General features: G+C 55.5%; 1 protein-coding gene and 1 long non-coding RNA gene across 2 annotated transcripts in view; one reads left to right on the top strand and one right to left on the bottom strand.

Annotated features, from left to right (window-relative positions):
• Positions 1-9,011, top strand: part of PRSS12 (serine protease 12) — a gene marked incomplete at its 5' end in the record, with an annotated part of 88,666 nt that extends 79,655 nt beyond the window's left edge. The window contains 2 exon segments of the mRNA XM_079153130.1: positions 6,407-6,687; positions 8,085-9,011. Of these exon segments, the coding sequence (XP_079009256.1) occupies positions 6,407-6,687; positions 8,085-8,392 (589 nt within the window). The 3' untranslated portion in view covers positions 8,393-9,011.
• Positions 9,012-10,722: 1,711 nt separating this feature from the next.
• Positions 10,723-11,817, bottom strand: LOC306669080. The gene is made up of 2 exons (XR_013766016.1): positions 11,722-11,817; positions 10,723-11,212 (listed from the first exon to the last, which is right to left on the bottom strand). It is a non-coding gene; the product is annotated as an uncharacterized lncRNA (long non-coding RNA).
• Positions 11,818-13,147: the final 1,330 nt, after the last annotated feature.

The following is a 13,147-nucleotide window of genomic DNA, read 5'->3' as shown; positions in this document are numbered from 1 at the left end:
GGTGGTGGGTGGACACGGGCTGGACAGGAGGTTCAGCAGGCAGGTAGAGAGGGTGGTGGGTGGACACGGGCTGGACAGGAGGTTCAGGAGGCAGGTAGAGAGGGTGGTGGGTGGACACGGGCTGGACAGGAGGTTGAGGAGACAGGTAGAGAGGGTGGTGGGTGGACACGGGCTGGACAGGAGGTTCAGGAGGCAGGTAGAGAGGGTGGTGGGTGGACACGGGCTGGACAGGAGGTTGAGGAGGCAGGTAGAGAGGGTGGTAGGTGGACATGGGCTGGACAGGAGGTTCAGGAGGCAGGAAGAGAGGGTGGTGGATGGACACGGGCTGGACAGGAGGGTGAGGAGACAGGAAGAGAGGGTGGTAGGTGGACATGGGCTGGACAGGAGGTTCAGGAGGCAGGTAGAGAGGGTGGTGGGTGGACATGGGACTGGACAGGAGGCAGGTAGAGAGGGTGGTGGGTGGACACGGGCTGGACAGGAGGTTCAGGAGGCAGGTAGAGAGGGTGGTGGGTGGACATGGGACTGGACAGGAGGTTCAGGAGGCAGGTAGAGAGGGTGGTGGGTGGACACGGGCTGAACAGGAGGGTGAGGAGACAGGCAGAGAGGATGGTGGGTGGACACGGGCTGGACACGAGGTTCAGGAGGCAGGTAGAGAGGATGGTGGGTGGACACGGGCTGGACAGGAGGTTGAAGAGACAGGCAGAGAGGGTGGTGGGTGGACATGGGCTGGACAGGAGGTTCAGGAGGCAGGTAGAGAGGGTGGTGGGTGGACATGGGACTGGACAGGAGGTTCATGAGGCAGGTAGAGAGGGTGGTGGGTGGACATGGGACTGGACAGGTGTTTCAGGAGGCAGGTAGAGAGGGTGGTGGGTGGACATGGGACTGGACAGGAGGTTCAGGAGTCAGGAAGAGAGGGTGGTGGGTGGACATGGGCTGGACAGGAGGTTCAGGAGGCAGGTAGAGAGGGTGGTGGGTAGACATGGGGCTGGACAGGAGGGTCAGGAGGCAGGTAGAGAGGGTGGTGGGTGGACACCGGCTGGACAGGAGGTTGAGGAGGCAGGTAGAGAGGGTGGTGAGTGGACACGGGCTGGACAGGAGGTTCAGGAGGCAGGTACAGAGGGTGGTGGGTAGACATGGGGCTGGACAGGAGGGTCAGGAGGCAGGTAGAGAGGGTGGTGGGTGGACACGGGCTGGACAGGAGGGTGAGGAGACAGGTAGAGAGGGTGGTAGGTGACACGGGCTGGACAGGAGGTTCAGGAGGCAGGTAGAGAGGGTGGTGGGTGGACACGGGCTGGACAGGAGGGTGAGGAGACAGGTAGAGAGGGTGGTAGGTGACACGGGCTGGACAGGAGGTTCAGGAGGCAGGTAGAGAGGGTGGTGGGTGGACATGGGACTGGACAGGAGGTTCAGGAGGCAGGTAGAGAGGGTGGTGGGTGGACACGGGCTGGACAGGAGGTTCAGGAGGCAGGTAGAGAGGGTGGTGGGTGGACATGGGACTGGACAGGAGGTTGAGGAGGCAGGTAGAGAGGGTGGTGGGTGGACACGGGCTGGACAGGAGGTTGAGGAGGCAGGTAGAGAGGGTGGTGGGTGGACACGGGCTGGACAGGAGGTTGAGGAGGCAGGTAGAGAGGGTGGTGGGTGGACACGGGCTGGACAGGAGGTTCAGGAGGCAGGTAGGGTGGTGGGTGGACATGGGACTGGTCAGGAGGTTCAGGAGGCAGGTAGAGAGGGTGGTGTGTGGACACGGGCTGGACAGGATGGTGAGGAGGCAGGTAGAGAGGGTGGTGGGTGGACATGGGCTGGACAGGAGGTTCAGGAGGCAGGTAGAGAGGGTGGTGGGTGGACATGGGGCTGGACAGGAGGTTCAGGAGGCAGGTAGAGAGGGTGGTGGGTGGACACGGGCTGGACAGGAGGTTGAGGAGACAGGTAGAGAGGGTGGTGGGTGGACATGGGCTGGACAGGAGGTTCAGGAGGCAGGTAGAGAGGGTGGTGGGTGGACATGGGACTGGACAGGAGGTTCAGGAGGCAGGTAGAGAGGGTGGTGGGTGGACACGGGCTGGACAGGAGGTTCAGGAGGCAGGTAGAGAGGGTGGTGGGTGGACATGGGACTGGTCAGGAGGTTCAGGAGGCAGGTAGAGAGGGTGGTGTGTGGACACGGGCTGGACAGGAGGGTGAGGAGGCAGGTAGAGAGGGTGGTGGGTGGACATGGGGCTGGACAGGAGGGTCAGGAGGCAGGTAGAGAGGGTGGTGGGTGGACACCGGCTGGACCGGAGGTTCAGGAGGCAGGTAGAGAGGGTGGTGGGTAGACATGGGACTGGACAGGAGGTTGAGGAGGCAGGTAGAGAGGGTGGTGGGTGGACACGGGCTGGACAGGAGGTTCAGGAGGCAGGTAGAGAGGGTGGTGGGTGGACACGGGCTGGACAGGAGGTTCAGGAGGCAGGTAGAGAGGGTGGTGGGTGGACATGGGACTGGACAGGAGGTTCAGGAGGCAGGTAGAGAGGGTGGTGGGTGGACACGGGCTGGACAGGAGGGTGAGGAGACAGGCAGAGAGGATGGTGGGTGGACACGGGCTGGACAGGAGGTTCAGGAGGCAGGTAGAGAGGGTGGTGGGTGGATACGGGCTGGACAGGAGGTTGAGGAGACAGGCAGAGAGGGTGGTGGGTGGACATGGGGCTGGACAGGAGGGTCAGGAGGCAGGTAGAGAGGGTGGTGGGTAGATACGGGCTGGACAGGAGGTTGAGGAGACAGGCAGAGAGGGTGGTGGGTGGACATGGGCTGGACAGGAGGTTCAGGAGGCAGGTAGAGAGGGTGGTGGGTGGACATGGGACTGGACAGGAGGTTCAGGAGGCAGGTAGAGAGGGTGGTGGGTGGACACGGGCTGGACAGGAGGGTGAGGAGGCAGGTAGAGAGGGTGGTGGGTGGACATGGGGCTGGACAGGAGGGTCAGGAGGCAGGTAGAGAGGGTGGTGGGTGGACACCGGCTGGACCGGAGGTTCAGGAGGCAGGTAGAGAGGGTGGTGGGTGGACACGGGCTGGACAGGATGTTCAGGAGGCAGGTAGAGAGGGTGGTGGGTGGACATGGGACTGGACAGGAGGTTCAGGAGGCAGGTAGAGAGGGTGGTGGGTGGACACGGGCTGGACAGGAGGTTCAGGAGGCAGGTAGAGAGGGTGGTGGGTGGACACGGGCTGGACAGGAGGGTGAGGAGGCAGGTAGAGAGGGTGGTGGGTGGACATGGGGCTGGACAGGAGGGTCAGGAGGCAGGTAGAGAGGGTGGTGGGTGGACACCGGCTGGACCGGAGGTTCAGGAGGCAGGTAGAGAGGGTGGTGGGTAGACATGGGACTGGACAGGAGGTTGAGGAGGCAGGTAGAGAGGGTGGTGGGTGGACACGGGCTGGACAGGAGGGTGAGGAGACAGGCAGAGAGGATGGTGGGTGGACACGGGCTGGACAGGAGGTTCAGGAGGCAGGTAGAGAGGGTGGTGGGTGGATACGGGCTGGACAGGAGGTTGAGGAGACAGGCAGAGAGGGTGGTGGGTGGACATGGGCTGGACAGGAGGTTCAGGAGGCAGGTAGAGAGGGTGGTGGGTGGACATGGGACTGGACAGGAGGTTCAGGAGGCAGGTAGAGAGGGTGGTGGGTGGACATGGGACTGGACAGGAGATTCAGGAGGCAGGTAGAGAGGGTGGTGGGTGGACATGGGACTGGACAGGAGGTTCAGGAGTCAGGAAGAGAGGGTGGTGGGTGGACATGGGCTGGACAGGAGGTTCAAGAGGCAGGTAGAGAGGGTGGTGGGTAGACATGGGGCTGGACAGGAGGGTCAGGAGGCAGGTAGAGAGGGTGGTGGGTGGACACCGGCTGGACAGGAGGTTGAGGAGGCAGGTAGAGAGGGTGGTGGGTGGACACGGGCTGGACAGGAGGTTCAGGAGGCAGGTACAGAGGGTGGTGGGTAGACATGGGGCTGGACAGGAGGGTCAGGAGGCAGGTAGAGAGGGTGGTGGGTGGACACGGGCTGGACAGGAGGGTGAGGAGACAGGTAGAGAGGGTGGTAGGTGACACGGGCTGGACAGGAGGTTCAGGAGGCAGGTAGAGAGGGTGGTGGGTGGACACGGGCTGGACAGGAGGGTGAGGAGACAGGTAGAGAGGGTGGTAGGTGACACGGGCTGGACAGGAGGTTCAGGAGGCAGGTAGAGAGGGTGGTGGGTGGACATGGGACTGGACAGGAGGTTCAGGAGGCAGGTAGAGAGGGTGGTGGGTGGACACGGGCTGGACAGGAGGTTCAGGAGGCAGGTAGAGAGGGTGGTGGGTGGACATGGGACTGGACAGGAGGTTGAGGAGGCAGGTAGAGAGGGTGGTGGGTGGACACGGGCTGGACAGGAGGTTGAGGAGGCAGGTAGAGAGGGTGGTGGGTGGACACGGGCTGGACAGGAGGTTCAGGAGGCAGGTAGAGAGGGTGGTGGGTGGACATGGGACTGGTCAGGAGGTTCAGGAGGCAGGTAGAGAGGGTGGTGTGTGGACACGGGCTGGACAGGATGGTGAGGAGGCAGGTAGAGAGGGTGGTGGGTGGACATGGGGCTGGACAGGAGGGTCAGGAGGCAGGTAGAGAGGGTGGTGGGTGGACATGGGGCTGGACAGGAGGTTCAGGAGGCAGGTAGAGAGGGTGGTGGGTGGACACGGGCTGGACAGGAGGTTGAGGAGACAGGTAGAGAGGGTGGTGGGTGGACATGGGCTGGACAGGAGGTTCAGGAGGCAGGTAGAGAGGGTGGTGGGTGGACATGGGACTGGACAGGAGGTTCAGGAGGCAGGTAGAGAGGGTGGTGGGTGGACATGGGACTGGACAGGAGGTTCAGGAGGCAGGTAGAGAGGGTGGTGGGTGGACACGGACTGGACAGGAGGTTCAGGAGGCAGGTAGAGAGGGTGGTGGGTGGACACGGGCTGGACAGGAGGTTGAGGAGGCAGGTGGAGAGGGTGGTGGGTGGACACGGACTGGACAGGAGGTTCAGGAGGCAGGAAGAGAGGGTGGTGGATGGACACGGGCTGGACAGGAGGTTGAGGAGACAGGTAGAGAGGGTGGTGGGTAGACATGGGACTGGACAGGAGGTTCAGGAGTCAGGAAGAGAGGGTGGTGGGTGGACATGGGCTGGACAGGAGGTTCAGGAGGCAGGTAGTGGGGGTGTGGGTACAGCAGAGCTGCGAGAGGCTGGCAGTGGAGGACAGCACACTCATGGAAGTCCGTGAGTGGCCCGGAATGCAGGCTTGAGGCCTGCCAGGTGCTGGGACCCGGCACAGCCTGACTGAGGCGTGAGCGGCAGCCTGGCTGGGCGGTTCTCGGGCCGGTTGTGCCCTGGCTGACATCTGGTGGGATCTGGAGGCTCCTTTCCGTGTTCACAGCTGGGGATGGAGGGTGTGTCCCCTGGTGATCTGGGGACCAGGACCAGGGAGCTTGCAAACACCCTTTGAGGCCATTGCCTCTCCACCAAGTTGTGAAGTGTTGGCATTGAGAAATCCTCTTTTAGGTGATGTGTCAGAATCAAGTGCTGAGTAAAACCAGGCTGAGAATTTTCAGTCTAGTAAATTTTGTGTTTCTATTTGAATCAAATAGCTTCTCATGGAATAAAGAATGCACAGGTGGAAGGTAAGCCTTCGTTCATTACAGAATCAGCGAACACGTCGCACCCTGTTCACCGAGCCACTGCTGTTGCAGACGTTCAGATTTCCCAGTGAACACTGCAGGTGAAGACTCCCGACCTGCAGTAACTTCTGTTAAAGCAGGAGAGATAGAGAGCAGTAAATATAACAAGCAGGAAACTACACAGTCTCTCAGAAAGGAAACGAGGTGTGGATCAGGCGTACCGCGGTGCAGGGACGTGTGACAGACGGGGGTTGCAGTTCAAGCACGAGGGTGTCAGGAGGGGTCGCTGAGGTGCCATCTTTCGGTGAAGATGTAAGAGGTCCAGAGCAAACGCATGCACGGTGGCCTGAACACGGCGTCCGTGGCTCACAGGCAGGGCTGTGACGGGGCCTCCTCACCAGGACGAGGTGGGTTGCACGGGAGCCCCAAGGGGCGTGAGCTGGGTCAGGTGTGCTTTCTGCCCCTTGGAGCTTCAGGAGGAGCCGCGAGCCCTGAAAACAAGAAGGCAAACAGGCAGTGGTTCTGCCTAACTCTGCATTCCTGTTTTGGTCTTTTTGACAGGTCGATGTTTAGTCCACACTTGCTCCTTCTCAGGAAATGAGTCGGTGGGACTTTAGGTTTCAAGTGAAATGAAGACAGCCGATGACAGAGGGGGACAGCAGCAGGGGTCGAGAAATTCGCAAAAGGTGCTGAAGGCGTGGGAACAAATCTCCACACCTGCACGAGCCTTCCTTGCTCGAGTTGCCTCACCGGCGGTTCCCTGGCCCTGTCTCGCAGGTACGGCATCAGCTCCAGGAACTATGCTGTGCGGGTTGGGGATTATCATACTCTGGTGCCGGAGGAGTTTGAAGAGGAAGTCGGAGTGCAGCAAGTTGTGGTGCACCGGCAGTATCGACCAGACAGCAGTGACCACGACATCGCCCTGGTCAGGCTGCAGGGACCAGGAGAGCAGTGTGTCAGACTCAGCAGCCACGTTCTGCCAGCCTGCTTGCCGCTGCGGAGAGAGAGGCCGCAGAAGACAGCCTCCAGCTGCTACATAACAGGATGGGGAGACACAGGTGAAGGAAGCGGGGCCCTGCTTGTCTGTCACTGTCCATTCCGCGGGAAGATTGTCGATGGGTTCAGGCGTAGCTGTTTGGAAAGTCGTAGGTGTGAAACGTGTGCATGCAACCTAGGTTAATTTTAAGGGTATTGTTAGTTCCAGTGAGAATTTTAGGACAAACTGAGAGAACTCAGTTGTTAGTGGGCCTTATGAGTGAAAAATATCCTTATAGTTCTGACTGGTGAGAGGACAGGGAAAAGATTTCAAAACCATACCCCAAGATTTAGGCCTTGCAGTCTCTATTTTAAAAAGCCTCCCCATATGACTTTGATAGTCAGCCCAGCCAAAGGATCTGGTGTTAAATAGTTTTTCCTTATCAAGACAAGTTTAGAACAGACAAAAGCAAAGGTGCTGGATGGAGGCTGAGATTAAGGGAAATATACTTTCTCCCTCATCCTTCCTTCCCATTCTCCTCACTTGCAACCCCAAAGCAAGAATCATGTTCAGCTAGTGTTCTTCTGATGAATTTAGCCACTGGCACTGTCTTGCTTAGAGTCCAGTCAGTGTCAGCCAGTGCTTGCTCAGGATAGGCCTTGAAACAGACCCAGGTCTCACCTTCTCGGGATGCTGTGTTGGTCTGAGGCACATCACATCTCTGAGGCCCATGTCTATCACAGCTGCTCACTTGACAAGAGAATCAGTCACCATCCTTTGACACCACATCTGAATTGATAGAAATAACCAAGGAAGTAAGTTTTATTCAGTGGGTTGTATGTGTTGTGTGTGTGTGTGTGTGTGTCCTAGTTATTCCAATGTAGTTCACTGGATAAGAGAATGTGATGGAATCTGTATTCTAAAGAGGATAACAAGGAGGACATTATAACACACTTAAGCCACTGAGCAAGTAATGAGTATACTGCACCATGCGTAAACTACATGCAGGGAAGGATGTGCAGTGTTTTGTTTGAGTCATCCTTATTCAGTGCCATATTCTCAGTTAGCACAGCTCACCACCTTATATTTTATATCACTGCCACTTATTTTTAATCCTCAAATTCAGTGAAGCAGGTGATTCTTAGATGTGCCAATGCAAAATCAGCATGAATTTAGCTTTTTAATCAACTACTAAAGTCATCAGTGTGCTTTCTCTAGTTACCTTTCTCTATGCCAAGCTCAGAAACGATACTCATTATTCCACAAAAAATTCAGTACCGAAAAACAAAATGTGTGAAGGTTAAGTGCCAACAATCAAACAGGTGGCTAATGACATCACATGACACAGTTACCACCCACTTTGAACTACACCAGGGTTACAACAGGGGTTTGTTGTGGAGTCGTAAGTGTTGTTAAACTCTAAGTGCCACGATTGCTAACTGAATCTTGTTGACTAATCTGGATATTTGGTCTGAGTAGGACGAGCCTATTCAAGGACACTACAACAAGCAGCCATCCCCTTACTTCCCAAGAGGTTTTGTGAAGAACGGTACAAGGGTCGGTTTACAGGGAGGATGCTCTGTGCTGGAAACCTCCAGGAACACAGGCTCGTGGACAGCTGCCAAGGAGACAGCGGGGGACCACTCATGTGCAAGCGACCTGGAGAAAGCTGGGTTGTGTATGGGGTGACTTCCTGGGGGTATGGCTGTGGGGTCAAGGGCTCCCCTGGTGTTTACACCAAAGTTTCAGCCTTTGTACCTTGGATCAAAAGCATCACCAAATTGTGATTCTGGAAACCTCAGAACAAACAGTATTTCAAGGATCTGATGAAAAACTTTTAACTTCAACCTTTACCTGTAAGCCAGATGACAACCCTGAGGGTGAGATTCGTGTTCCTTGCTATTTGTTGATAGAAATTGTGTATCCTTTGCTGATTTTGAGAACTTGTGAAATTTTGGTTCAGATACCTCAGTATTATCTTTAGCATTGTTCCCTACCCACATTTTAAAGTAAACAGTCTCACTTGTCTTACCTCTTTTTTTTTTTTTGGTACCAGGGATTGAACCCAGGGATGCTTAACCACTGAGCCATATCCCTAGTCCTTTATTTATTTATTTTTTTTGATAGAATCTTGTAAAGTTGCTGAGGCTGACGTTGAACTTGGCATCCTCCTGCCTTAGCCTGTGGGATTATAGGCATTTGCACCACACCCAGGGAGTCTCAACTCTTGTACCCATTTCTTAACATTCTCCAGATTATTTTCAAGAGATGTCTTTACATTCATCTAAACTAAGTTCTTATAAGTCCACATGATGTGTGGAATCACATTAAAGTGCCCACATTTGATTTTAAAGGTACCCTTTACTAGAGTGGCATTTTCTATTTATGCTCCAAATCTTTTACAAAAGGGTGAAGAAATCCCATCATAAACTTACAAGGTACAATAAGCCACAAGGACATGAGCCTGTGACAATATACTGCCCAAGGAAGTGGTCTGATATTTCGAACTATACTGGTTAAAAACCAAGCAACAAAGAAAATTATGTTCTAGCTATATATAGACTACTAGCAAATTATGGATTTCAGGTATAATGAAAAATGCCAGTCGTTGAATATACGACTTATTTATTGGACATGTTAACATTCACTCCAATAACCTTTAACCACCACATCAGATCTGTTACTTAGTAAATTGGTTTTCAGCATTAGGCTCAAAGTTTTCTGGACCATGTTGGAAGAGTGCCACCTACTGGAACTTTCGCAACAATTGGTTTATACCTGTAGGTTTCCCAAGATTCCTATCCAATGCAACCTATTAAAAATTCTAATAGGCTTTTCCTACCAATCATTAAAATAAAAAAACCAAAACTTTAATTGCACAATTAATGACTATACAACAGCTGATATTAAAGGCCAAAAGATTTGAGATTCTCACTTTTTTTAAAAGTTTAGTTGTCAATGGACCCTTTATTTACATGTGGTACTGAGAGTCTAACCCACTGCCTCACACACCCTAGTGCTTTGCTACTGAGCTACAACCACAGCCCCAAAGGTCCTAACTTTCAAATGGGAAAACAGGCTGAAGTCTAGGTGAGATAGTTGGTGAAATGTTTTAATTCCAATTAAAAAAAAAAAAAATCTAAGGCTGTCTCTTTTATCTCTAGTTTTCCCCCGGTTTTCCTTGAGGGTGACACAGCTGTATAACATCCTTATAGGACATTCTTGTTAACACCAAATCTTTGCCCAAACATAAACCCTTAAGATACCCAAGTGATACTTCCTAACTCCACGTAGTTAAGAATAATCCTCTTAAATGGCTGTTATGAAAGGACTATTTCCCTTCTGCACCAAATCACATCCCCCCTTTTGTGAAAACTGATGTAAGGTTGTAATGTGTACCAGAACAGCATTAACTTTCTAAAAGGCCATCATTTTTAAAAAAAACTTGCACTTAGAAACTCCCTGAACCTTCTGTCAGGGTCATCTCTTCTGTGAGGTAACTATAAATGGCATACCCTGCACAAAGGCTTGGAACAGTGTGCACTACAAGAGCTGGGAGTCTTTTCTCTCCTGTAAAGAACTTTCTAACCCAACGCCTCTGCCAAGTAATCTACAGTGATGGTGCAAGAAGTTTTAAGCAGACAAGGAAACAAATTTAAAGGGCAATAAAAACGCAGCCTGCAGTCTGCTCAATTCTGAAGCACACGATTCATAAAGCATCTTTGTTATAGCTTATTTTTCCTTACGAGTGACTTAAAAGTATGAATGTTCAGTGACATTTGTGTAAAGCACAAAATACATAGTTGCCTAAATCTTCAGTGTGATACAAGACCCTGACCTTCCTGTTGGGGATAACCTGGTAATTTTTTATGTACAAATTTCCCTCAAATGCTATACCCAATCTCTGCACAGTAAACAGAGGCATTCTCATCTTTTCACTGTTACTCAATTCAGTAGAGTAGCACCGAGTAGCCACGTGAACCACTTTAATTATGCAAAGGAAGCATCTGAAATACTGTTTAAATATTTCAGGCCTATATTGAAAACAGTGCCCTGATAGTTACCATTGTACCCAAAGAGTGCAAACTGCAAGAAAATTACCTCTGAGCCACTCAGGTAAAAACCAAAAGAAGCCTTTATTACAGCTGGCCAGTGACTATCACCCAAGCACCTAAAAGTGGTGTAAAAAAAGGGGGGGCGGGGGAACGCCCTGGGGTCAATAACCTACAGCATATATAGGAAAAATGACATAAGCGGCGTGATACCGCCCGCTGGGGTTAGTAGCCAATGCAAGCAAGCCTAGTTTTACAGAAGCAGACGAAAGCTGTTAGCAGTGAAAGCATCCGTCAGGGGTCTGTGGGCCATTTCCAACTCCCTTCATCTGAAGGGCATGGCATGGGCTCCAGGAGCTGCTCAGGGGTCTGTGGGCCATTTCCAACTCCCTTCATCTAAAGGGCATGGCATGGGCTCCAGGAGCTGCCTTTCCGGCTGCGGGTGGAGCAGTGAACAGTCCCCAGCGCGTAACTCGAAACGCCCGTCCCCGACTAAGATCGAGGTCGGCGATCCACTGCGATGCTGTGGGCCGCCACCCACCGCCACTGGGGTTCCTTGACGTCTGTAGGGGAGGAAGACCGGCATCAGAACAGTCAAAAGCACTCAGGTGCCCCACTACACCGGCCGCCCCGCCGCTGGGCCTTCGGACCAACTCCAAGTCCCGTGGGAGCACGAGTACCTGGTCGCGGTTCCTCCACTCGGGCGGGGAGGCGCTTCCTGTAGCCCTGCACCATGTCCCGGGGAAGCCCGCCCAGCCACGCCACCCCAGGTCTCCAGCGAGGAATGTCACTTGTGCAAGTCAGAATCTGATACCAATTAAATGGTGACAGCTTTGCCAATAAACAAGCGTATGCTCTTCCATGGCTAGGAAGGGAGACTGCCACTGCCGGCAGGTCCCAAAGACACATGGAGGTTCGGGGCAGCGCCCGCCCCGGCCCGGGCCTCGACCCCATCCCCGGCTCCGGCTCCGGCCCGGCCCCGACCCCATCACCGGCTCCGGCCCGGCCCCGGCCTCCGCCCCGCGACTCTCCCGCTCTCCGCCGGAGAAGCGAGCGCCCCACACTTCCACCCCTCCACGCGTTCTGGCCAATTACCAGCGGGGCAACCAGACTGCGGAGTTCACCCCCGCCACACCGAGCCGACGCGAAAGGCGGGAGCCGACGCGAAAGGCGGAAGCCCGCCGCGCACGCGCTCTTATGGAGCCGGACCCACCGGAAGTGCTGCGGGAAGGGCGGACCGCCGGCTTCAGGCGCCTGAGCACGCAGAGAGCAGGGTTATCGCGAGACTGTGAAAACCTCTCGCGGCTTGCGGTCAGAGCGGGCCGAGCACGAGGTCCAGGCTTGTGCGCATGCGCGAGACAACGAGAGCCTCGCGAGACAACGATAGCCTCGCGATACCGTGAAATCCCGCGGCTGAGGAGATGGGGCTCCGGAAGAGGGTGTGGCGTTTGCCGAAGGGCGTTGGTTTAGGAGTCGCTCTCGCAACCTGGGACGTCTTACGTCAGGCAGGCGTGCTTTGCGTCGTCCTGCTCGTGCGCTTTCCGCCCCTTGCCTTAGCTGGCGTCCAGGGTCTGCCCCTCTGATCCCCGCCGTGTCCCGGGGGCGGCTGCCCAGAGTTGGCAGCGCAGACGGGCAGAGTGACCGCCACCCCACACTTGCAGCCAGGTGACAGGCACGAGCTTACCGAAGGGACAGTGAAAGGCCGCACTGAAGGGGGCCCGCTCGGGAGGGACTGGCCTCTGCTGCGCTGCAGTTTTGTTGGGGAGCCCCCAGGTCCACCTCGGACTAGTGACCGACCCCAGCGACGTTAGGATTGGAGCCCAGGCTGCCGTGTGGCTCGAGGTCACCTTGCCCCTGCTGCCCGCTTCCGCCTGGCTTTCGGCCGTGACTGCTGGGAGAGCGCTCGGTTGAGGAATCGTCCCTACTCCTTCCGAGCTTCGGGATCTGGCCCCCGGGGTGACGGCTCCCTCGTTGACATCGTTCGGACCTGCACCTCTCCAGGGAGCAGCACGTGACCTGAGGGGTGCGCGGTGACCGCCGACCCGGCCGAAAGCAAGCGTGGCTGCGGCGGTCAGCACAGTGAGCCGCCTTACAGGTTCGTTCTCCTGACCCTCGTTCCCGTCAGGAGGAGGAGTGAGGTGCCGGGTCCGTCCGCCTGCCGTCTGTCCTTGGTTCCCGTGATGCCGCCAGCCGAGGTTGGCAGTGCAGGCAGGAGGCTGCCCCCCGCGCCCCGTGCTGCACGAGGGCGAGGATGTCGACAGGGTGAGCCCGGGAAGGTCGCCCGCCTGGGGCAGCTGCGTCCTGGGTGCAAGCTGACCAGACTGCACCGTATTCCCTCTTATTTTTCCCGCAGAAAGCACAGGCGGGTCCAGGTGAAGCTGCTGCTTCGCCTGGACATCTGAGGCAGCGCATTTCAGCACCTGCTGGCAGGGAAGAGGATTCACGAACTGGGAGGGTGTCCTGCGGTCCTCAGAGACCTCATGCGGTCAC

Source organism: Sciurus vulgaris (assembly GCF_902686455.1).
Source record: "Sciurus vulgaris genome assembly, chromosome: 9".
In the NCBI taxonomy this organism is placed as follows: domain Eukaryota; kingdom Metazoa; phylum Chordata; class Mammalia; order Rodentia; family Sciuridae; genus Sciurus; species Sciurus vulgaris.
Note: the sequence above shows the minus strand (reverse complement) of the source record. Positions and strands in the feature narration are given on the sequence as shown.